Source organism: Mixophyes fleayi, chromosome 4 (genome assembly GCF_038048845.1).
Source record: "Mixophyes fleayi isolate aMixFle1 chromosome 4, aMixFle1.hap1, whole genome shotgun sequence".
In the NCBI taxonomy this organism is placed as follows: Eukaryota; Metazoa; Chordata; class Amphibia; order Anura; family Limnodynastidae; genus Mixophyes; species Mixophyes fleayi.
The window spans coordinates 56,746,886-56,772,499 of NC_134405.1; the positions used below are offsets into that span (position 1 = coordinate 56,746,886).

Consider the following 25,614-nt stretch of genomic DNA (forward strand, 5'->3'; position numbering starts at 1 on the left):
ACCAAACAAGTGCTGGAACCAAAATTTACAAAAATCCCAGTTGGTCCCCTGTCGGAGAATGGGTTTCCTCTGCGTTATACTGGACACCAGACTGCAGAAGGTGTTTCTACCAATCAACACGGTGGACTTTCTTAAGGTCTACATCCTACTATATATTAAACTAATGGGTGAGATGGTCTCCACATTCGAAACGCTTCCATGCGGTTCCACTCTCACATGGTTTAATTAGACCTCTTGTCCAACTGGTCAGCATCCCATCTTCAACTGGCATCTCAGACACTCCAGGTGTCTCCCAGGATGCGCTTATTTCTTGGTTGGGGGTGAATCACTTGACGGTGGTCAGCTCCTTTGTCCTGAGGACCTGGACAATAATCACCATGGATTCCAGTCTTCAAGGGTGGGGAGTGGTAGGTCTTCACTGCCGCCTCTCAGGAAGTGTCACTTTCTATAAATACTTTGGAGCTCCGAGCCATGCTGCTGGCATGGAGAGCTCAGTCATTCCTTCAGGGTGGTCTAGTCCACCTGCTGTCGGAAATTGTCATGGCGTACATCAGTCGACAAGACGGCACCAGGAGTGTCGGAGCCAGATGAAGGAGACGCCCCAGATATTATTCTGGGTGGAAATGTATGTTCTGGAAAATTCTGCGATATTCATCCTGAGTGCAGAAAATTGGGAGGCCGACTACCTAAACAGACACACTGTGTTGTCAGGGGAGTAAACCGGCCTCTGCCCTAAATTATCATAGTGTGGCGGACCTACATCAGTTAGTGCAAAAGCAGGAATTGTCATAAGGCAGCCTTTGGACTCTCCAGGTTCTCAGCCTTTTTCGCAGGATGGTTTGGAGACAGGCTTTCGCCTTAGTTCCCTGAAGGTGCAAGTATCAGCCCTTTCGATATATTTTTGAGAAAAGGCGAGCAGGTATACAGACTTTCCTCCACTGAAGATTCTGCTTGACGCCTATTGCTGTATCTTGTGACCAACAGATAAGAACTTACACTGTAATCTGTTCCCCTGCTGTCCTGTGATGAACCCAGCATCTCTTTGTCAATGCTCTCCTCTACACAGCAGCCCTGATCCATTTTAAGCTGTCTGGAGGAACTAGCGAGCGCACAGCAAAGAGGCACTGCAACAGCTATAGCAGTTATCAAGAAGTAAGGAGTCAAGTGGTGGCAGCCGAAGGCTTTACCACATCCCTACTTACTGAGAGACACTGTCCCTGCCATTAGTGTTCCGATTCCTCTTCTACTGCCAATCAAAAAAGTTTTCAAGCCAAGGAATTACTGTGCTTTTGGTGAGCACACACCGATGTAAAAACCAGCAGATGGGCACCAATTGTACCTGCATTTGGATTGGCTCACTCTATCGATCTATTTCTTCACGTCTCATTCATTGGGAACTGTAATTCTTAGCCCTGTGATGGGAGTCATCCATTTTCCAATGCTGATGTGCTCTGGGTATAGGTGCTAGGTTTATCTGGGAAGGAGATAATGTATCATTGGTCTGAATTATCAAAAAAGGATTATAGGAGTTATGGGTCAGACAGTGGGTCCCAAAACACAATACCTCCTGAACAGAAACCTCGGTTGTAAACGACTTATTGTTCCCTCTGGGCTACTGGAAGCTCCACTTCTCCCCTCCTATTATTAACCCCAACATCATCCACTGAAGCAGATTATGACAGATCAACAGTATGAACATATTGATTACATTTGGTTGTTACCCACATGGATATTAAGAATGTTGGGGTATGTTCAAAAAACCACATGAAAGGGGGTCCTGGACCATCTTAACAATTGTTAATGGTGCCCATCTGTTGTCACACTCACTAGACATAAGGATTTCTAATTGTATATGGAAAGCTCATTTGTACAGACGCTAGACCCCATTGATTAATAACTCAAGTTGGTATTTGAGACTCACAGGTTTTTTTTTTGAGAGATGTTCTGTAATAATGTGATGAATATTTGGATTACCTGAGGTGTGCCACCGAGGCCTGTGTCTGTTGACCTTGCTCCAATCTTCTTCTCACTGAACTTTGGCACCACACCCCACGGCAGAGAAGTGGAGATGCCGCCAGACACACAAACAATATGATGCCACAAGAAATGAGGTGGACAATCCAAAATCAGTTTATTCGATAAATCATTTTAAAAACTTTAGATTTATTTATTTAATACACTTTTGATGTACCAAACTTACTAATACTACTGTGGTTATAAATTATTCTCCCACCGTTGGTATCATTCTGTTCTTTGATATCCTCGCCTACAGGGCTCATCTCCACTTTCTACAACCTTATTTTAAAACATGAACGACTCCCTAAAGACCTCCACAAACTCGAAAGGAGGTGGACATGAGGGAGTCTCTCGAACCCGAGGAGTGATTTAAACTCCGACTCAAATTATCTAAAACCTCAATTTGTGTTAAAATTAGTGAGAATGCTCGGAAAATCTTCCATCGTTGGTACCTAGTCCCGCACCGACTCCATGTTATATTTCCCAACTCATTTCTGTTGTGCTCCCATCTCTGTGGTCACTTTGGTACCCTGTCTCCCCTGTCTCACATTTGGTGGCATTGCCAGAAATTGATTCCTCTCTGGAAGGCTATTCATTGCTTGCTTACCAATTTCACCCAAGTCATCATCCCCGATTCCCTTTCCTATTCTTTGTTGCCCGCCATATTCCTGATGTCTCTAAATATTCACAAAAGCTCATTACACATATTCTTAGAGCCACAAAATGCCAAATTGCTCTCTTCTGGAAGAACCCACAACTAGTCTCAATTCTTTCCATTATTAACCAAGTATGGAAGTTTATCATATGGAATTTATCTCCAGCATCCTTCATCACACACTTAATAAATTTTCCTGTTTGGAGTCCTTGGACTGAGTACTACGGGATCTCTCACTCTCTCTCTCACTCTGCGCTATGTCAGGGTAGTGGAGAGTGATTGGTCATCGGCACTGTGAGGCTCTTCCGGACGCTGACTTTGAAGCTTACAAGAGACCGCTAGTTAGAAGTGAGACTTTTCGTCTACCCAACTATTAACATAGCGGAGATCGTGTGACAGCTACTCTGCCGGACTCTCCATACATTCATCGCGGGGAGATCATAGACTCTTTAAGGTTTACTTGACACTCCAGCGTGCGGCTCTACTATTATTTGATATCTTGCTCGGATGGACACTATCTTGTTTCCAATACGATCATTATGTGATTGATTCCTTTCTTTATGGTGATAAAAGACAAATGAACTCTTTAAGGTTTACTTGACACTCCAGCGTGTTGCTCTGCCTGTTTGCTAACTATTGTTCCAGCAACTCTTCAACTCAGACTGAATGGCACAGTCACAACAGGGGGGAGACCACTGATGTCATGCTCAACCTCCACCCCTGTTACCACCCAAAATCTTCACACCACCAATCACAAGAGGACAATGAGCGAGGGGTTGATCCAGGGAGGGGGCCAGGATTGGGTGTCTTTTGAGAAGGGATAAAAGGGATGCCCGGGGAGGGAGAGCGGGTTGTTGGAGAATCTTGAGAGAGCAATCCTTAAGGTACACCAACCTACCTACAGACCAGAAGCCCTGGCCCACTTGGACTATTTTCTGTGAACTGTTATTGCTGGTACATTGTTACTGCTAGGACTCTGTGCTGGGGAGGTAACTTGTTGGGGACTTTCTTGGGAAATTTACTTGCAAAAGTGATTGTCTGACACTTGTTAATTTTGGTGGGGGGAAAACGTTTCTCCTTGGGGAAAACTGTTGTATTTTACTGAGTGTGTGCACTTTGTTTAATAAAATGGATTATTATCTATTTCCTATCTCCTTTCCTCTGTGACCTATAAACCTAGAGGACCGTCATTGCTCACGCCATTTCCTTTCCTCCGCTCCTCCCTCAAAGCATGTTGGGAGTTGTAGTTCCTTATCTAGTGAGAGACCAGACGGCACATGCGTATTATGTCACATGGTACCGATACTGTTACTTAAGTCATACCACAGTTCCAGTGTACAACACAGACACAAGATATTTTGGGCCCGAATTAGAGATGGTAGTGAGTCCATTTGTGCCATGTACAACGAGCATAATATTTGTTGCACTGCACATATGCACAACTGACGCCAGTCTTTTGAGTTAACCATATCCTTTACTTGCGCCCAATTGCGGAGAGGCAGGTCAGGGACGTTCATGTTTAGGTTCAGTACAGTACAGGGACACAAGTGTTGCCCCTTAGGTATACGTCCGATTTTGACTTGCATATATCTTTTTGGAGGTATATCTCAACCCATAGGCCTGGTGCAAGTTTCCGGGTTGATAACGATGATGCCCGCATTTTTGCACTGGACATTCAGTATCTAGATACTAGATTTAAAGTTGCAGGTATCTTAAGTTACTTGCAACTCAAAACATCTGTAGAAAGAGAAGTGTAAAGTTACACTGTGCTTTTAACTACAGGCCCTGTAGCTCTGGATGGAAAGCTCACCCATACAGAAGTAAAACTTGGCATTATAACTAGATAGAAAGTGTGTTTGTACAGACATAACAGGAGGGTGAGCTTGTTTGTATGAACCTGACATTCTAACTGGAGGGTGAGCTTGTTTGTATGGACATGACATTTTAACTCTAGAGAGTGAGCTTGTTTGTATGGACAAGACATTCTAACTGGAGGGAGAGCTTGTTTGTACTTTCTAATGTTAGAGGGTGAGAAAGTGGATAGTCTCACTTTTATAGACATAATAAGTCATTAAATGCAAGACTCACTGTAATGGAGAGAAGACAGTTTAACTAATCGAATGGCGCACAAATACTGCATTTTACAGTCCTCAGAGTTTTGCATTACACTAGTGAATAGCAAACTGCATCTTCCAAGCAGTTATGAAATAGAAGCTACCAGCGTGTTGCCTTGGTAAGAAGGATGGAAGTTTTGTGTCAACAACAGCTGGGGGGTGGGAGTGTCACCAATTCTATTTTATGCTGTCATTCTGATAATTAACAATGGTTGTGTCTGCTCTGCTATAGAGTGGATTAGATTTGTTCCTATTATTGGCAACATTAATGGGATTAATTATTGCCTTTGAAATACAGGCATCTACACTTGTCAGCATCTGGTGGTGTATCGCGCTGATATTTATCTTAACCCCAAACCTGCTGAAACAGTCACCCCCCTCTTAAAAACAGCCTTGTGTGATGTGGAACTTACGTCACAAGAATATTCAACCCTTTCACTGCCGCATCACAAGGTTAGGGCGTCTTTGGTAACCACACTCTCTGGACAGTTGCTGTCTCTTCACCTTCTCTTGCTGTCTTTTCCTACTTTTAATCTTTATTTTTCTAATTCTGTCCTCTCAGTCCTGCCTCCTCTCTCTTTTGCTCACCTCCCTCACTCTCCTTCACACTCTCTCTCTCTGCTTTGCTGTTACCCTCCTACTCACTATATATTTTTTCTCTCTTCCTTCACCTCGCCTCTCATTCCTTCGTTCTCTCTCTCATTCCACAGTGAAGTAACACAGCATATTTCCAAGGTATGTCTCATTTCCACCTGCTTTATCTTACAGCACCCAGATGTCTCTTGTTTTCTATCTCTCTCTCTGTCACAGTGTGATTGCTCTCCATGATCGGTCTCCCATGAGGATGCTCTGTGGGTTGTGCAATGCTCTGGCAGTCTGATGACACCTGTGATTTATGTTCTCTGGGGGCTACACCTCAGATCTGAACTTTTATACATTGCTGTGGAAGATGTGCAATGCTAAGCATGGAATGTGGTGTTCTGCACATCTACACAGAGTGCTCTGCAAGTCTCTGCTCTACAGAACATGGGAACAGAGGGAGTAATGGAACAGAGTTGGCAAGTGTCATCTTCTGCACAAATTGTGACACTCTCATGTTATCTTCAGATCATCTGATGCTGATGTAATGCTCTGAACGGTATATTTACATATATCTTTAATTTACATCTCCTTCCCAGTTGGTGTTTGGAGAAAGGCAAGTCTTACAAGGTGTGATATACTGTTATGTAAGATAATCATTTGCAATATACATAGAATGTTCTGCATAGCTTATGACGCATTGTCCAGCAAGTTAATTCTCTGCCAGGACCTGAGGTTATATTTTGAGTGGTTTAGTGTTACGTTTAGCCGGTCTCTAGAGACATTGTGATTTAATCTTGTACTCTGTCATAATAATTTGGGATTATGCTTTAAAGAATTTGCAGTGATTTGGACAATGTAGTGAAAGATTTAATAGTGTGTGGAATTTGGGGACAATTACAGGTGGAGAGGTGGGATGTAGGTGCCGGACTGTGTTTTGAGGGGAGGTAGCACTGGTGTAGGGTCTGCCAAATGGGATCTAGGCCAGCTGTGAGTAGTTTACACGTGTGGGTGGCTTGTAAGAAGAGATATAGAGAGATTACTGTATAACATCCTCCCACAGACTGTATTGCTATTGGAGCACGAGGGAGAAACAAGCCAAATAGCAGCAGTCAGTCACATAGCGAGATCCTCAAATACCAGCACAGATCTACACAGTGACAGCACCAGGAGTACTTCAGAGTCAGGTAATGCTGTTTTATAATGACCCATGTCTGTCTTTGTGTATGAATAGATTTCCAGTCACCAACTAAATAACATTTTATGGCAGACCATCCTTTATTGTTAATTCTGTGTTCTTTGTGTGTGCATACCTGCACTGTCCCATCCTGACTGTAACCGTTCCTCAGCCCAGAAAATACAGCTCATCACTGTGCAAACCATGGCTGCCTATAAACAGTGCACATTTCAAATGCTATCACATCTATAGTGTCAAATTTCACATCACTGATATATGCATAGAATACATACAATTATATATGATAAATGCAGCAATTTGGTATATACGGTATATGAACTCTACCCTTGTATAGTCTACAAACAATATTGCACAAATATGCAATGTTTGATGGGATCACTCTCAGCCCCCTACTGGTTATAAGTGGTACTGCATATCCCTTGCAATAAAAATATGTCATACCACTTACACATAGTGGGACTTATTTAGGGTTAGGAGCAAAATAAGCTAAAGGCCGCTGACATGACAGAGAATGAGCCAGCAGCTTCTTACATGCGATGCTGCTGCTCCCCCATGTCAGAGTTACGCTGGGAGTGGAGTGCGTAGCTGTGATGTCACAGCCAAGCTACACACTCCCAGTCTGAGGAGTTGAGGATGCCACCACCCACCTCCTGCCGACCAATGTAAGAAGCAACGAGGGTTGTGAATGTTTGTGTGGGGGAGGGGTGCTGCCTAGTTCACTCCAAGGGCCTGCACAGGCACTGAGCTAAAGCATGCACCTGCACAAACCATGTTGTGTTGCAAGGGGTGGCCAGGAAGCATCCTGCCTGCTTTTAGCCCACAAATACTGGACAACAAATTATTATTATTTTTTTAACACTGCAATTTAGAGTTTTAACAAGTATGTACCCCTCCCAACTCTAAATCTCTCACTGATCTCTCACTGCATTTTAAATTTGCCCCCTTCCCCCTGTAGTGCATCATAATATACCCAAATACACAATTGCTCCATCTAGCTGGATTTACTCCTAGCTCTGTATGAGGCCCAATATGCATTATACCACTGTGTTGGGGTTGTGGACCCATTCTTTTATTTCTAAGGCCCCCCTATCCCAAAGTTACTCCTATTATTAGTTTCTGACACATTTTTGTTTATCATAAATAATGCGCCAGCTATCTGCACATTTTTATAAAATGACCAGTAAACAATATGCTCATGGGTTGGGTTAACTCTGGTAAATGATGATACTACCATTCTCCCCCTCAGAGACTTTGCTCCCTCAAGTACAGAGCATGGAGCCCCCTCTTTCTGCTCCACATGATATCCAGATTAGTGACATAACCTGCGACTCATTCCGGGTGTCCTGGGAGATGCCACCTTATGATACCAGGCGGGTAACTCATTACTTTATAGACCTGAACAAGCAAGGTGGGCAGAAGGAGAACAAGTTCAAGCACCGGGTGAGTGACAGGGTAGTATATCACCCTAATGCTTTGTCTGTATCTGGGCATTTATTAGACATTACTGTTATATTCTGAATGTACGGAAGTAAAACATGCCGAAATGATGCTATCGCCTTTCACAAAGGATGTGCCAACCAAACTGGTGGCGAAGGCGGTGGTGCTGCCTATGATGGTGCGAGGCCATTGGTTCCTGAGTCCACGGACAGAGTACACGTTGGCTGTGCAGACTGCAGTGAAACGCAGTGACGGGGAATACACAGTGTCCGGCTGGAGTGAGACGCTCCACTTCTGTACAGGAGGTGAAAAATGAGCATTTGTGAACTTATAAAAGTATAGGCACTCTTCCAGATCACTTGCATACTGCTATGCACAGTTATTGTGCTACCAACTGCATCCTATATTCTAAACTATAGCATACAGCTCTCCAAACAGGCACATAATGGTTTCAGCAAAGAATGACACAACTATAATTAAGAACAGATCAATAGTTGCCAAGTGTCCCTGATTTTCAGAGCTTATTCCAAGATTTTAAGATTAGTCCCTGGAAATGTCCCTGTTTCTCAATACTCCACAATAAAAATCCTCATTTTCTGCAATTCTTATACCATCTATTCTTTTTATCTGGGCGTTAGTACTATTGTTAAATTTTAACTGGTCCCTGGCACTCAGTAGTGCTTTGCATCATGGGAAGCTATGTCCCCCTCTTCTACACAATGACATAATCACAGTAATTCCCATAGAGGAGAGAGCCCTAGAAAGGCTCTCTACACTATAATCCTAGCGTTATAGCATCCACGAGCACACTTAATATATACATATAATCAGTGGTGGAAGTGGGAGTGTTCCACGCGTCTTTGCATGTAGACATGCTGATTCCTTTTAAAGTAAAAATAAAAAATGGTAACCAATAAAATAATGTTAAAAACCCCCACACCATTTATATTTATATATAATGTAACACAGTCAGTGTAATCTTATTAGATATTCCTGTAAGCATTAAGATGACAGTAAGTAGTAGTATAAACTTAGCAATATATTTGTGGTAGTTTTGCTAATTGTTCTCTGTAGTATCCCAATAAAAAAAAGGTTATTCCAATATGTTACCAAATAGAAGAAGAAATTGTCCCAAGAAACATTCTAATCTTCATCTGCGTAGATTACAAGGTTCTGACCATTTCTGATTGGCCCCCATCCCTCCCCCCCTTTGGGAAGTGAAATGTTGTGTCAGGTGGTAACGCAGCTCTAAGCAGGAGATAGAAATAACAATATCTAACACCCCACAGATTACGCAGTGGAGCAGGTGAGGCAGCTTCAGGAGAAGGCAGAAGGGATCGCAGGACGGATGTTATCATTCCAAGTCTTCTACAGGAACCAGACTGCAGAATACTTCCAGCTCGCCAGGTGCCCCATATCTGCCTAATAATGTCACATTATATATACATTTACTATGTTCATTGAAGATAGTGGGAGAGAAGGTGGCAGTGACAGCACGATCACCTCATCTCACGTAATAATATAATGAGTGCACACAATCACAAGTACCATAGTAAACTTTTATGGGTGGGGGATCTAACTATACCTGTCCATCCCTTATGGGTGCATGGACCAATATTATCAGGGCAGGATTATGGGTAGCACAACTGAGGCCCCCACCCCCATCAGGGGACCTCAAATTTTCCCCTCTGCCACCTGCTTACTCTGGTTCTGCAGCCCCGTCCCCAATCCTGTTAAAGGATAAAAAGTGGTGGAGCCTTTCTACTGTATGAACGTATCACTTGGAGGGAATCTTACACTTTTTAAGTGTTGCGAGCAGCACTTCTGTAGTCAGATTAATCAATCACCCTCCGCCGACAAACACTGTGACCCAGGGTCGGACTGGGACTAAAAATCGGCCCCGACATTGAAAGCACACAGCGGCTGTCGGCTCCGCAGAGGTCAATGGGAGGAGCGGCTGTGCATCCCATTTTTCCTAAGCCAACACAGACAGTGGTGAATCTGAAAAAAAAAAGTTAATCATTGACAACAGGGCCCGGTGAGAACGAGGCAGAGCTAGCCCTGTGTCCATCTATTCCTTTTGGCATTTGCCAGAAGTGCCAGATGGTCAGTCCGGGCTTGCTGTGACCTGCTGACAGGTCATAGTGGGTGTCGCTGACATGACTTGATCTGACAGCAGGCAATTTTATTGGTAGGGGCCCCCAGAAGTTAGCTACCATGGTGCTCCACAAACCCTAATCTGGCTCTGAGTACCGCCCGGTTCCCCCACACAGCTTTGCCTTAGAGCAGCTACTCCGCCAGTTGTTGGGTAAATTTATAACAATGAGCCAGAAACTTCATACTTGTAACAAAGCACCGAAGAGACACATGTTAATTTAATAAGATGGTATTATGGGCACAAATGTGTTGCAACCCATAGCAGCCAATCAGAATCTATCATTTTTCCATTTTAATTTAGAAAATGAAAACAAATATCTGATTGGTGGCTGTAAATTACAGCACACTGCACTGTGTTAGTAAATAAGACCTATAGTCTTTAAATCCTGTAATTCGGGCCACACCTCCAAACAGTCCCATTTTGGTGGTTTTAGCATTATGAGTTAGTGTTTGTGCAGATCGGTCTTATGTTGTCCTGATTTTATTTTCAAATGTTGGGAGGTATAATCAAGTCCCAATCAGTTAGTTAAAAAAAGTTATAATATAAAGTAATTTTCACAAATGTTCTTCTATTTCAGATATGTTAGAGACACTGTGTATTTAAGGCCTTGTACCCATTGGCGTCACAATACATGGGTTTACTAGCTTTTATTTTTAAACGAGTACAGTGCATGTAAACAAGGGGTGACCTTTGAACCCATGTCACCATACCCAATTGCATACACAAGTACTCGGTGGCCATGGCAGTCACACCAGCAGGTCCTCAGCCTACAGGAATGAAGTGTTTTGGTTGCAATAATCTCCCTAGGTGATCTCCAAGAATCCACTAGGTCCTGGGGTTCTCACAGAGTTTCTCAACAATGTTACCGGTTTCTGGTGAATTGATAGACTTGATTATCAAATATTGTCTCAGTCCCTATAATGCTGCCTCCTCAGTGTGTACAGATGTTTATCCACTGTCATATGAAGTCATAGGGGTAGATTATCTAAAACTTCTAAAAAAAAGAAAAGTAGAGGAGTTGCCCATAGCAACCAATCAGATTCTAGCTCTTGTCTTCTAGAATGTACTAGATAAATGATGCTTGAAACCTATGCTTTTCCTTTATTTCAAAGCTTTGCTAAATCTACCCCATAGGGGCATATTCAATTGTCGGCGGAAACGCCGAAAATATAGCGCTCCGCACACTATTACTGTTATTACGGTAATAGTGCGCGGAAAAACCGGTATTACGGTAGTTTTCTTGCTGGATTTCAGCTCACAGCTCCCTGAGCCGCAAGCTGAAATCCAGCTAACTATTACCGTAATAACGGTAGTAGTTTTAACACGGCGGGGAATCCGGACAATTGAATATGCCCCATAAAGTCAGCCTTTGCATGACAAGAACCAGCAACACTAGTGACATATACAATATATATAAATGTACTCCCAAAGAAACAAATATAAATAAAACAATGCATGCATTCTAAGGAAATAAAAGGAAGTGTTCAGTAATATTTAATTTTACATGTTTAAATCTTTACTACTCATTATTATTCATTAGCTAGTAAATTGGCATAACTTGTTTTAAAGATCTTACCATTCATTTCCCCTCTATATCTGGACAGAGACAAGTGGGGAGGTCTCATGCTACCATCCTTAAAAGACCAGAGCGGGAGCCACGGATCACCAATCAGTGGCACACTCCATGGCGTCTTTTTTAGCTGCAACACAGAGTTCAACACTGGCCTGCCCCCGCATGACTCGCCCTACGGGAGATGGAGGGTGACTGTTCCAGCTGGGAACATCTTTAATGAGGACACACACCTTTACTTTGCTGACTTCTATTGTATGTACAGTGCCTACCACTATGTTGTCCTGGTCCTGGCTCCTCGAGGTTCACAAGGAGATGCCTTCTGCAGTGCTCGTTTGCCACTGCTGGACCCGCAGAACAACCCTTTTCTGACCCGGGGTGAGCAGGGTAGTTACCTGCACGCACAAGATCTTATACTAGAGATACTCTACACTGAACCAGTTCCCCTGGGCTTGGGGCAGCTTTCGGAGATCAAAGGGCATCAGTTGATGAGCCTTTCTACGGCAAATGCCAAGAAGGATCCCAGTTGCAAGGTGTGCAACATCAGTGGGGGGCGCTAGGGAGGCGCATGTAATTTGTCAGCTGTGTTTGTTAAGTAACAAGGATGTTGTTGTGTGGCTTATGGTGTTGAAAGTGTGATTAGTGCATTTCCAAAACCAGTCCCCACAGAACACCTAGTCTACCAGGATTTACTTACAGGCAGAATGGACATCTGAGTGATGGACAGCTCAGTGATTGCTCAGTTGTGAGCATTGTAGGGTCTTAGTTCCCAAACTACTACCCAATGAAACAGTGATGATCTGTATGATGCACCGAGATGTTTCTCCAGCAATGGAGATCAGTAATTGTGGCTCTGTGAAAAGCCCTTGTTTTCTCTCTTGGTTTGAACATCCATGGGTATAGTGGGTGGCAGAGAGAGGGCAGTGTTTGCAGTGACCTGTATACTCCCATTCCGAGCCCTGCATTGCTGTGTTGTATACACTTGTTTATAACAATATGTTCCGCTAAGGTCGTTGTTTATAAACCATGTTAAAGTGGTAAGTTCTGAAAACATGTTCACAATATAGTATGTAATAAACCTAACCTGATGCGGTTGTATTATTTTCTTGATATTGAGGGAAGCAGCAGTATTCCTTTACACACAATTCTTATGCATTGTACTGATGACTATGGGGAGTTTTCATGTCATTCTTAATCGTGCAGACCACACCTGGAAATGGGTGTATCAATGAAAAGATGGAGATGAAACATGGAGATGATGAGCATTCCCTTAGCAAGTTAATTAAAAAAACATGAGCAATTAAAAGATTTCTATCAAAATGCCATGTTAAAAGAATTTATTCATGCAATTTAAGTACTAAACTAATAATAATTACCCAGTTCCACCAGTCCCACGTTCTGCATTTGCCCTTGAAGTGGTCATTATGCTCTGCCTCTGACATCACAGTCATTTCCATAGCATTGTTTGCAGGGATTGGTGAATGTGTCCAGACTTGTGACCTGTCTTACATATGTGACAATATAAAGCCAGCAGGCACATAATAGAATTCCTGAGTAAACACAGCTGTTCTGACAACTAGCGTCCCTGTGTGCTAGGTACTATGGGTAGAGTAGGGTTGCTAGATCAACCATTTAGAACTGCATCAAATGCACACACTGTTTAGGCACAAGACAGATGTAAATTGCATGTCAGCAGCAGTTATTATGCAACGTACATGTTGTGTCCAGTTGTAAATGTCTGACTAGGCATTCCTAGTGTACCAGCGGGCCTAATAAGGTTAAGACCTCCTTTAAAGCGTCTTTTTCGGTAGCTTAGCGGATCTGAGTTCACCTCTCACCTGTCCAGTCTAGTAGAGAAAAGAAAATGGGGGATTTAATATTTCCACACCTAACTGGACTCCCTGGAGGTAAATTCAGATCCATTAAGCTGGCAAAGGTTACATATTTAGTAAAACCCTGTATACATTGTGCTGGACACATGGTAGCTAGTGCCTGATTGTTAGCTACACAAGTCTTTATAACTGTCAGTCTTTACATTCATAACAACGAATCATTTGAGGGAATGGAAAGGGAGCCCAGCCAATGCTCATACATGGTTAAGGTGAAGTAAATACTGAGACTACGGCATGGAACGCATTTCTCCTTTCACCCAACACATGTCAGGATCTCTCTCACCTGATCCCTATGCTGAAAAACACAGTAATAGTAATTACATGTTATTTTGTGTTTCTGCTTCACTTCTTAAGCCTTATACACATTTCCAAGACTCTACTAAGTCATTTTTAGGGATCATGTCGGGTGTATTTGGAGGAATGTTCTGTTTCTCATAATGAGAGGTTACAGGATGGAGATAGAAACACAAGGTTCCAGGGCAGAAAACTGGCATAATCCTCCTGTGTTCAACTTATGCAGCTAATTAAAAATATATTTTGTATTTCAGTAATATTAATATAGAACTATGGTAAATTCTGGCACAAGGTAAACTTCTGAAGCAGAAATCTTAGGTCAAATGCCCTAACTGCCCCGCCTACCCCCACTCTGCCCTAAAACTGGATCTAGAGTGTGAACACAAGTCAAGTGGTTCTGGTGTATTGAATGCTTTTGACATACTGTGAAAGGAGATCTCACTCGCCACTGGCTGGAAGCCTATACCAGCATGTGTGGTAATGATGCACTAAAATATCCCGATCACGGTTGTCCAGTTTTTTTTTTTTTTGCATGGTTGTCGTTTTGTGTTTCTTGGTAAAATGTGGGTATAGGGTAAGATAGAACAAATTAAAATAATATTCACAGAAGGTCAAACTATCTCCCACTACTCATTCAAGGTAAATGCATAACTACAGAAGAGAAGCTGAGCACTTAACTATCTTGGGTCCATGACATATACTCCCAGGGGACGGTATTGGCTTGGATCTAATTCTAGTTTGGTTCCCAGATTTGGGACAAGGAACATTTATCTACATAAGTAAAACGCGTCACTGTCTGGCTGTGATGTCTGTAATCTCTTCAGCATTTACAAGGTGGTGTGCAACCTTTTAACTCTTACATCAACACCTCTGAAAACTTAATTAGGGAAGAACAAAACAACATTGTCTGCCACATTTATGGAAACTGCAGAAACAAATGGAAAGAAAAATCAAGAGTACGTCCAATAACCCCTTTTCTATATGTGCCTTAAAACTAGATCAATAATTAGAAAACTCTGGAAGAATCAAGGAACTTTGTACAATGTGACTGATGTTTATGAACGGACACACAATACTTCTGTTAAATGTGTCACAAATACAAGACAATTTTCCCACATGTTTTGATCTGACAAAATGTTACTAAAAACACTTAATATCATAATCCTAATTGTTTCCCCAGAATAGGGCTTGTCTGTAGACATAAGCCTTTGTTACCTTACTAGCAAATCCTGTCATAAACCGGGGTGGCACTGTGCACACTTTGGTTCAACCAAAGAAGGCGGAAAATCCAGTACACATTGAAGCATAAGGAATGTCTGCCTAGGCAGTAAGGACTGGACGGGATAAGAATACACCCACTTATATAAACAGTCAATGTGCATATTCATGTCATTGCCTGTACTTATTGCAAACTGCACAAACATACACATGTATTAAAATTCTGTTATATAATTTGTATACGCATATCCAAAAATCACACTCATTTGCATTAATTTTCCTTTGCCGTTCCTTTTGCATGATATATGTGAGTAGAGCACCGGCCCATTGCTCGTTCACAGTGCGACCACCTTTAATGAGTCCATAGCTTACACATTCATGGCAGATGCTCTCACTGAGTGGTGTGGCTAAGGAACTTGTGTATGGCTCAGTGAGTAAAATCTTGATATTACTAAGACCAGACTAAGGCAGGGAAGTGCCTAAAAAATGATGAAAGCCCTTTAAAGGCTAACAATACGAGCAGAAATATAAACTCTAACATTATTGGGGTTGGATGGGTCAGATGCAAAATGATCAGAGATCATGGGGGGCAGTAGATAGGTTTTTAGGGGGAAAAGGTGGCAATTTTAGGACTGAAGAGGAAAGCCTTAAGCCAGCCCAAGCATACTGGCTCTAGAGAATGTGATTGCAGAATCAAGAAGCGAAGTTCACAGGATTAAGTAGGTTCCCCATTAAATACTTAAACAGCACTTGGCACAGGACTCATGCATTTCAGGCAGAAAGTGTGTTTCATGTGTGTATGAATGTAACGGTGCGTGTATCAGAAAACGTTTATGTTCATCTGCCAACGTGAGTCTGCGTCCTTGGATATCCCTGAGGCTCGTCTTGTCCTTTATCCTATGTGATGTGTCTTGTAACCTCACATCCACAGATCATTGTTAGGGGTCCTGCAGTTCAGGATTCATCCCCACAGACAGACTTGGTCCCGGATACAACGGGGCAGGGGACAGAGTTGTGGGGTGTCACTTGCGGACGTGAAGAGTTTCCTGGAATTTAGTACTGGTGAACCGAATGTGGAATCCCTTTTTGTTAATCGAGTCATCGGAGTGGAATCTGATTGTCAGAGATTCACCAGTTGAATACACTGCCTCTGGGGGCTGTGGACAAGAAGTAAATTACCGATTGAGAGCTTCTCATAGACAACAGAATACATTTGGTGAAAAGTGAAGAAAAAAGGCTGTTGATTTGACTGACAGATAAACAATAGAATAAAAAAAGTATGTAAGAGAAAATTCTGTCAAGAAAAAGTCAAACGTGTACAAATACAAAGTACATGGACAGAAATAAAGCAGTCAGGTGACGGATGAGGTGCAAAAAAAGAGTTATGCTATTGTGGAGCAGCCATTATGTTGGCTATACCACTAGCAGCCCATCAATTCTCAGGAAACCACTGAAGCATGAGCCACTTTGAACCTCACACCTCAGCGATGTCTAGTGAATCGATGGGATGAATATTGGTTTAGACCACAAAATGATTATCCTTAACATGTGTTAATGGATACACCATAAATGTATAGAATAATAAAATAAACCCAGATTAGAAATAGTATGTATATATTTCCTTGAAGAGCATGAGATTTGAGAGAATCTTGTACCACCATTTATTTTTCACCTCAGTGATAGGCTGCGTCTTCCCTATTAAAAAATATTCACCCCACAAAATGGCTGCCTCCAAGTCAGTCACGGGGGATGCATGCAGTGTGGGAGCACATGACACCTCCCGATGTCAGGATATATAGAGCAGCTTATACAGTGGATTCTAGCATTTGAGTCCACTCTTCAAACAATTTTCTGTCTGACACTATTTACAAATCTGAACACTGGAAGCTTCCTGCTGGATATTAAGTATAGTGGAAAACCCCTTTAATAAGTGTATAAAATCCCTTCCCACTAATAGTACTTTAGTGGTGATTTTTGCCCTGGTACCTCCACCATTTGCTATATATGGCAGAGTCTGGGTACTTACATATAACCAGGTATGCTGGAGATCACCTTTGGTGTTGCTCATCTCTCTCCATAGGAGGAAATATCCCACAACGCAGCTCTAAATCTTTCAATTATGGACATCGTTTCTGGCCTTTCCTGCTATGGAAAGAGCTGAGCTGTGGGCCAAGGGATCAGCAACGGTCTTCTAGGAACTAGCAAGCAGCAGGGTAGGGGTGGAGTGAGTATGTTATAGGGACTGTAGAGTTACTAGCCACCAGAGTGAATGTCTGTGTGTACACTAGCCTCCAGAGTGAATGTCTGCTTGTACACTAGCCTCTAGAGTGGACGCCTGCTTGTCCACTAGCCACCTAGAGTGGAAGCCTGCTTGTCCACTAGCCACCTAGAGTGGAAGCCTGCTTGTCCACTAGTCTCCAGAGTGGAAGCCTGCTTGTCCACTAACCTCCATAGTGAAAGTCTGCTTGTCCACTAGCCTCCAGAGTGGAAGCCTGCTTGTACGCTAGCCACAAGATTGGACTATTCACTGCACTGGACTCTGTTGTATATAGCCATCAGAAATTACACATGACACATGCTCCAAAACAAGGCTAGATGTTAAATTGTTAACACTTTAGCTATGGAATCAAAAGGAGCTTCCCACTAGTAAAGAAACTACTCAAAAGACACAAATATTCCAGTGCTACTAAACCAAATGGAATTCAGCAATTTTCTTACAAACAATCAATTGATCACTAGTCTAAACTGGGTAATCAAGACTATTAGACTGCCTAGACTATTGATTATCAATAATTTGTATGAACACCTAAATTAATTTTTGGTTCAGTAGCGCTGGAATATTTGACATCGATGAACAGAAGTATTGGTTAACCGACTGAGCTAGAAATGGGTTGTACATTGTAGAATCAGTGACAAGATTTATCTTCTAGTACTATTATGGAAAACCCAGCTGTTTTCATTTATAGAAGCTTATTATATAATTTCTTGGAACCTCCAGAATGGACTTCTGTTATACCTTCTGACCTTAACCGTAACCATTCATTATCTGCATGGAAACAACCACAGTGTGTGCTAAGACTAGCTGCTGACCACTGAACCTCAAATGATTGTCTCTACTTAACGATGTATACTTGGATCAAAGTGAGCTGGAGCTGGGTGACTATTTCTGAGGTTCTACCTAAATGTTTTACATTGTAGGTGTACTAAGGTTATGTATTAAACCTTGACTGAGTCAGAGTTTTCGCCATTTTCTTTATCCATTCCCATATTTGCCATCTAGGCTCTAAAGGACACTTCACTTGCCTTGACTTGACTTCACAAGTCAAATAAGGAGGTATATGGAACTCTCAGGACTTTATTTGCCCTTTCTCTTGCACTTTGCACTATTGTATGAGTTATGGACATTGCTGAAAGCCCAAATTAGAGTCTTAGTAGTGGGAACATAATCCTTTTGTGTTAATCTCCCATGCAATTAGCATTCCCAGATGTACTTTAGTTTTTTACATATGTGCATGGTACACCTTTGTGGATAGCAATTCATTACTGCATGGATTTGTCATATGTTTATGCAGAACGTGTTATGTTACCTATTACATTAGATCTCATTTTATTTGTGTTTTAAGTTATTATTATTAGGTTGAGGTATTCAGATAGTTAATTTTGACTTCTCATATATATATCAACTCTTTTTGATCCTGTCTTCACTTGTCCCTCTCCTATCCTATTTGCACCCTATCCCATCAAATATAATTTCAGTTTTTTTGTAGTGGGGGATTTGAGACAACCCCACAGGGTCTGAGGCATCATTCCAAAAACTCCTTCCCCCATCCAATCTTAGGTGCACCCATTCGAATTATCATTTTTTGACTAAAGGACACATGCATAATGTGGTACTTGGTAAGGGGTGGCACAAAGGATGTGCTGGATTTGGGACTTTTGTCTTGTGGAAGCACTGCTCATATGTGCATGTCAATTCAGATGGTACAGGAGTGACACCGAAGGCCATCTGTCACCTATAGCACCATTCAGGGAGCTATTACTCAGAGCCACTGCATGGCTCTACAGAGCATACATTGAGAAACAGACAATTGAATCACACGACATACAGAGCATACATTCGGGAACAGGTATGGGAATCACACAAAACACAGAGCATACAATCAGGAACACAGGTATGGGAATCACACGAGACACAGAGCATACATTCGGGAACAGGTATGGGAATAACACAAAACACAGAGCATACATTCGGGAACAGGTATGGGAATCACACAAAAAAAAGAGCATACAATCAGGAACAGGTATGGGAATCACACGAGACACAGAGCATACATTTGGGAACAGGTATGAGAATCACACGAGACACAGAGCATACATTTGGGAACAGGTATGAGAATCACACGAGACACAGAGCATACATTTGGGAACAGATATGGGAATCACACAAAACACAGAGCATACATTTGGGAACAGGTATGGGAATCACACGAGACACAGAGCATACATTTGGGAACAGATATGGGAATCACACAAAACACAGAGCATACAATCCGGAACAGGTATGGGAATCACATGAGACATAGAGCATAATTTTGGGAACAGACAATTGAATCACACAAGATACAAAGATTACATTGAGGAACAGACATGGGGATCAAACGAGACACAGAGCATAGATTCGGGAACAGATATTGGAATCACACAAAACACAGAACATACATTTGGGAACAGATATGGGAATCACACAAAACACAGAGCATACATTGAAGAACAGACATAGGAATCACATGAGATGCATTCGTCGCCAGGCTAACTTCCAAGGTAAGCCCCTGCCCTGATAGGACCAAGGCACATGCCACACCCTTTTCCCATTTAGTAAAACAGCCCTGATAAATAAAAAAAAATATGTTTGATAAATATCCCTGCTGTGCTGGTTGCTGGTTTCCTGGACATATTCAGTAGTCAGGGATTTCTTAAAATTATTTCCTCTCAAAGAAGATAAACTGGGAAGTGGAGGCCATGTCAGCAGATATGGAGAGATTAGTGAGACATTTGTGAAAAACAACATGTTTTGTGGAGCTTTTGAGCATTTCTTAAAGATACTTTGTTTAAAAGTTATTAATGTCAAATGGGTATCATAATAACCACAAATACACCACTATACTCACAGCTCCCTAGCAGTGTATGATTGATAATACATTCATTGCACTATGTCAACTTACACCGTGTTATTTAATACAAAGAGAATGTTCTGCATAATTTATGTGCATATATTTAATTTGAAGTGCATTTTACCTACAGGCAGCCATTGTTTGATCGGAACCAATATTCATAAAAATGCAGTCCATTCCAATTCACTGGTTCTACGTGAACTGATAGATTGACTATTGGTTCATTCCACAAAATGGCCGCCTCCACTTTGGGTACAATTAAAATGTAAAGAAAGATAAAATAAGCCCTGTTTCTAGAAATGTTTATACTGATTTCCCCTGATGAACCATTGAGTGGGTGAGTATTGCAGGAGACACAAGAGACTTATAAAGAAACGATGGGAGACGCCTGTATGATGGAATGAAAGGGAGACATAGGGAGAGATATGAGACAATGAATATAATGCACACACAGGGGGATACATACCCCTGACCCGCAGTATCTCCCCATTCTGGGGGCATTCTCATTTGGCCCATCATACAGCTCTATGTAATCGTATCCACAGTCCTGCTCTTCCTCTAGCTCAAAGCTCTGGAAGACCAGCTCCACGCCGTACTGACTCTCCGACACTATATGCCACACACACTCTGTGGCCGACGGGTGGACGTCATCTCCAAACTTGGCATGGGAGTACAGGTCCTTCGTGCGAACCTCTGCCTGCAGTGTCCCTCCGCACACTGCAAGAGAAAAACACCACAACTGAAAACACTGCTGCACAATGTCACAGCGCAACCTAAGGTATCCCTTATTAAATAGGCACATAATTACCTCGGTAAAAGCCAGAAAAATATTCCATAGGATATATTATCCCCTCAGAGATGTAAACAACCATGCAATTAAATAGCAGAAAAAAAAGACATACACATTAAGTGCATAACAAAATGCAGAGGATTATTTCACTAGAAACCAGAGATAAAGTGCTTAGTGAGGCAGCACAGTGGTCTAGTGGTTAGCACTTCTGCCTCACAGCTCTGGGGTCATGAGTTCAATTCCCGACCATGGCCTTATCTGTGTGGAGTTTGTATGTTCTCCCTGTGTTTGCATGGGTTTCCTCCGGGTGCTCCGGTTTCCTCCCACACTCCAAAAACATACTAGTAGGTTAATTGGCTGCTATCAAAATTGACCCTAGTCTCTCAGTCTGTGTGTCTGTATGTGTTAGGGACTGTAAGCTCGAATGGGGCAGGGACTGATGTGAATGAGTTTTCTGTACAGCGCTGCGGAATTAGTGGCGTTATATAAAATAACTGATGATGATGATGATATTGGTTCAGCCCACAAAATGCCTATCTCCAATGTGTGTGGGCGATGGGTACCCTTTAAACCTTACTCCAGATCTAGATAGCACCACATAACAAAACTCAATCCGAATTTTTTTTTTACTGTTGGTCTCTTCAAGTTGATTATTTTACAGGTTTATGTTTTCCATCACTATGCAAAATAGCAGACTGTTGTCATGACGTAGGTGTGTAGATAAGTAAGTTTATAAATGTGTAGGTGTTGTTTAGACTGTCAATGTATCTACGGTGGCTCCACAACATGTGCCCGGATAACACTTGTCATTCCTTGTAGAGGTGTGTAGGCGGTCTGTTTATTTGTGGTCACCAGGCAGAGAAGTTGAGATTTCACAGTGAACTACACATTATCTGAAGCTGGTTGATGGTTGGATGCATCCCTCATTGTGCAATTTATCAGGAATGAAATGTTGTCACTGTGTATTGCTTTATGTTGTGTAATTGTAGAATGTCAGGTTTGGTAAAAGGATACAAATTTTATTTTTTGTTCCTCAACAGCCCCAACAATCACAAGCTGTATTATTATTTATCTGTTTAGTTATGTATTTATTAACATTTAATTATATAGCACCAGCATACTCTGCAGTGCTTTACAATTAGGAGCAAACACAGTAAGAGCAAGATTGGATATTAAGAAACAGAAAACGATATGAGAGGACCCTGCTCGCAAGTTTACAATCTACATATATTTCTATTAATATTTGTACATGTTACACTTCTCTTTTGATAATTATTTGTGTTCCATTAAGGCACACTGTTCCACTCTGTGCACTCTTCCACTCTGTGCACTCTTCCACTCTGTGCACTCTTCCACTCTGTGCACTCTTCCACTCTGTGCACTCTTCCACTCTGTACACTGTTCGACTCTGACAAACACCTTTTGAAAATCTGACGCACAACCATACAAACGGCAAAAGAAATGTATCGGCCATATACAAATTCATCCGATTCCATTCACTGTCTCTGCCAGATAGAAAATATCCAATACCATCCTCTGCTCATGCCGGACATAGACAATATCAAATCCCGTCCTCTGTCCCTACCGGACATAGATAATACCAATCCCGTTATATGTCCACACCGGACATAGACAATATTCAATCCTGTCCTCTGTCCATTCCAGACATAGATAATATCCAATCCTATCCTATGTCCATGCCGGACATAGATAATATCCAATCCCGTCCTCTGTCCACGCCGGACATAGACCATATCCAATCCTGTCCTCTGTCCATTCCAGAAATAGACAATAGCCAATCCCGTTCTCTTTCCATGACGGACATAGACAATATCCAATTCCGTTCTCTGTCCATGACGGACATAGATCAAATCCAATCCTGTCCTCTGTCCATTCCAGACATAGACAATAGCCAATCCCGTCCTCTGTCCATTCCAGACATAGACAATAGCCAATCCTGTCCTCTGTTCATGTCAGACAAAGACAATACCAATCCCTCCTCTGTCCATGTCGGACATAGACCATATCCAATCCCGTCCTCTATCTCTGTTAGCCATAGACAATATCGAATCATGTCCAATGTCTGTGCCAGCCATAGACAATATCCAATCAATTATTTATTAAATCACAGTTTTAGCTATAGCGCCAACATATTACTTTACACTTTACAGAGAATATTTAATCAGTAAATCATTGTCCCAGTGCGGCTTACAATCTATATTCCCTATCGCATGGACATACACTAGCATTAATTTTGCCAGAAACCAATTAACCTACCAGTATGTCTTTGGGGTGTGGGAGAAAACCCGAGCACCTGGAGGAAACCCACTCAAACACGGGGAGAACATACAAACTCCACACAGATAGGGCCCATGACCTCAGTGCTATGAGATAGCAATTCTAACCACAATGCTACCCATAAAATGTTTTTGACATAGTCATTAGGATCCAATCTCCTCCACTGTCCCTGCCGGAAGTTCCCAATAGACAATACCCTCTGCTGTCTCTCTTATCCTTATACAATATCCAATCCCCTTCACTGTCCCTCTCAGCAATAGAGAATATCCAATCCTGTCCACTGTGCCTGTCAGTCATATACAATAACCAATCCCCTCCACTCTCCCCGACACCCATAAACAACATCCAATCCAGTTCACCGCCATATACACTGCACTTCAGAACAATTTGTAACAAACACAATAATACAACAAGACTGGGTATTAACCTACAAAGAGGTAGGTGGGCTCTGCTCACAAGCTTACAATCTATAGAGCTATAGGCAAAATCCTGTCCAATGTCCCTGTCAGACATATACAATACTCAGCGTCTCTAATCTGAGCCGCTGTGGAACTAGAAGTCTCAGCATTCCCTATCAGAAGGCCCACAGGTTGCCCAAGCCAGATTTACTCCAAAATGTAAAAAATGTACTTTCAAATGTAGTTCAAAGAGCGAGCTGTACAGACACAGTGCAGGTGTTAGATTGTCACTTTATGTGTTAGATGCCAGATATGTGTTTCAGAAGGAGTAGTGAGAACTTTCATACTTACAGGTTACCATAAAATAAGCAATATTTAGGCAAATATTAGAAGAGACGTTGGACCCCAATATATAGGCCTAATCCCTTGGCAGTGTTTAGTGTGGCACTGCATATTGGTAGAGCCAAAGAAAAACAGTTTATCAATCACAATTGTGTACAAGGGAAAATGTTAAGTTGCAGCTCAGACAGGAATTGCATAAACAGCATTAGTCCATATCAATAATTAATCCATGGCTTTAGACACCACATAAGAACATTTCAAATATTGGAGACAGTCAGTATAAAGTCAACAAAAAAATGTCTTCCAGGGTACAAGTTTAAGGTCAGGTCTTGCTGTAATATAATAATCTAACACACATTCCTCCTTCACAAGATACTTTAACCCACCCTTTGCCTATTTAAACTCTAGCCCTTCAGTGAATGTCCATCCCCTTGGACACCCATTGTTCCCTCAATAAAGCAGGGTCCTGGTACAAGCAGTCATTGAGGATCTCTGCAGGCCAGCCTCTGTGATCATCTCTGAGCCGCCCAAGAAGTAGGTATCTGACACAGAGCTGGTAGTAACATTCGCCTTCTGACTGACAGAGTGCATCACCTGACTAATAGTGATCTTCCCAGCCACAGGTTGTATCCTCCAGGATACATAGACGATTACAGAGAGTCAGCGGAAGTCCTCAGGAACTGTATCATGACCTAGCTGTATTGAGGAGGTGATTACATCCACAGAGAGAAGTATGGTGTAAGGGGAGTGTAGGCTTAGACATATTTTAGGAATATGTAAACCCCGTAACAAAGGATTTGTGTAGTTGTGTAGTGACTGTAGCCAGTAAAACTAAGCAGATATCAGTCGTGATGAGTCTCACCAGTTGTCAGCTCTGCCAGGAATCCTTTTCTCTGCACCGAATTGTCAGACACAAATTTCAAGAACATGCTGCTTCCTGGGGCTGTGATGGGATCTGGGATCTTACTGCCACAGAAACGCGTGAGTTCAGGAGACTGAGCATCTCCACCAGAGTACACTTCAACATGATCATACAGACATTCCTGGTGGGACTCCAGATCCACCTCTTTAACCACCTGCCAGACAGAACAAGGAGAAAACGTCAGTGGTAGGTGGGGCTTAGTTTGGAAACAGAATATTTTATTTTACATAGATTGGTTCACTAAATGCAACTAAATACTTTTGATAAAAGAGGATGAAGAGAGTACACAGACTGACAATAACATTGTAAAAGATATAGATACATACAACGCACTGGATAAATGGATACATACAATACAGTGGTTAATTCTGCGAAATATTCCCACCCTGGTGACCCTATAGTACAGTCACATGGACAATGGGTATAACAAGTTGGATATATAAAGGTATGTTTAACACTACAGTTTTCCTGCACCAGATTGAGAACCTGACATCACTGACACTGTGGAGGATCCTGCTCCTTCCACTATGTAACTTTCAGTCTAAAGCTTCCTGCTTGCCTC

The 25,614-nt window shown here is 42.1% G+C and overlaps 2 protein-coding genes across 5 annotated transcripts in view; one reads left to right on the top strand and one right to left on the bottom strand.

Annotated features, from left to right (window-relative positions):
- The window catches only part of PHYHIP (phytanoyl-CoA 2-hydroxylase interacting protein), a 23,894-nt gene extending 11,057 nt beyond the window's left edge, over positions 1-12,837 (top strand). The window contains exons 1-7 of one of the 4 annotated variants that reach the window (XM_075207129.1): positions 5,025-5,238; positions 5,496-5,520; positions 6,428-6,551; positions 7,809-8,002; positions 8,130-8,304; positions 9,289-9,406; positions 11,762-12,837. In XM_075207129.1, the coding sequence (XP_075063230.1) occupies positions 5,186-5,238; positions 5,496-5,520; positions 6,428-6,551; positions 7,809-8,002; positions 8,130-8,304; positions 9,289-9,406; positions 11,762-12,287 (1,215 nt within the window). In that variant the 5' untranslated portion in view covers positions 5,025-5,185 and the 3' untranslated portion in view covers positions 12,288-12,837. Of the gene's footprint in view, positions 1-5,024; positions 5,239-5,436; positions 5,521-6,427; positions 6,552-7,808; positions 8,003-8,129; positions 8,305-9,288; positions 9,407-11,761 lie in introns of those variants that run through there. The other 3 variants (XM_075207130.1, XM_075207131.1, XM_075207133.1) reach the window with 3 other exon arrangements.
- A 212-nt stretch (positions 12,838-13,049) lies between these two features.
- Positions 13,050-25,614, bottom strand: part of BMP1 (bone morphogenetic protein 1) — a 78,730-nt gene continuing 66,165 nt past the window's right edge. The window contains exons 18-20 of the mRNA XM_075207128.1: positions 24,993-25,206; positions 20,769-21,019; positions 13,050-16,288 (exon numbers count right to left, since the gene is read on the bottom strand). Coding sequence (XP_075063229.1) covers positions 16,154-16,288; positions 20,769-21,019; positions 24,993-25,206 — 600 coding nt within the window. The 3' untranslated portion in view covers positions 13,050-16,153. The remainder of the gene's footprint in view (positions 16,289-20,768; positions 21,020-24,992; positions 25,207-25,614) is intronic.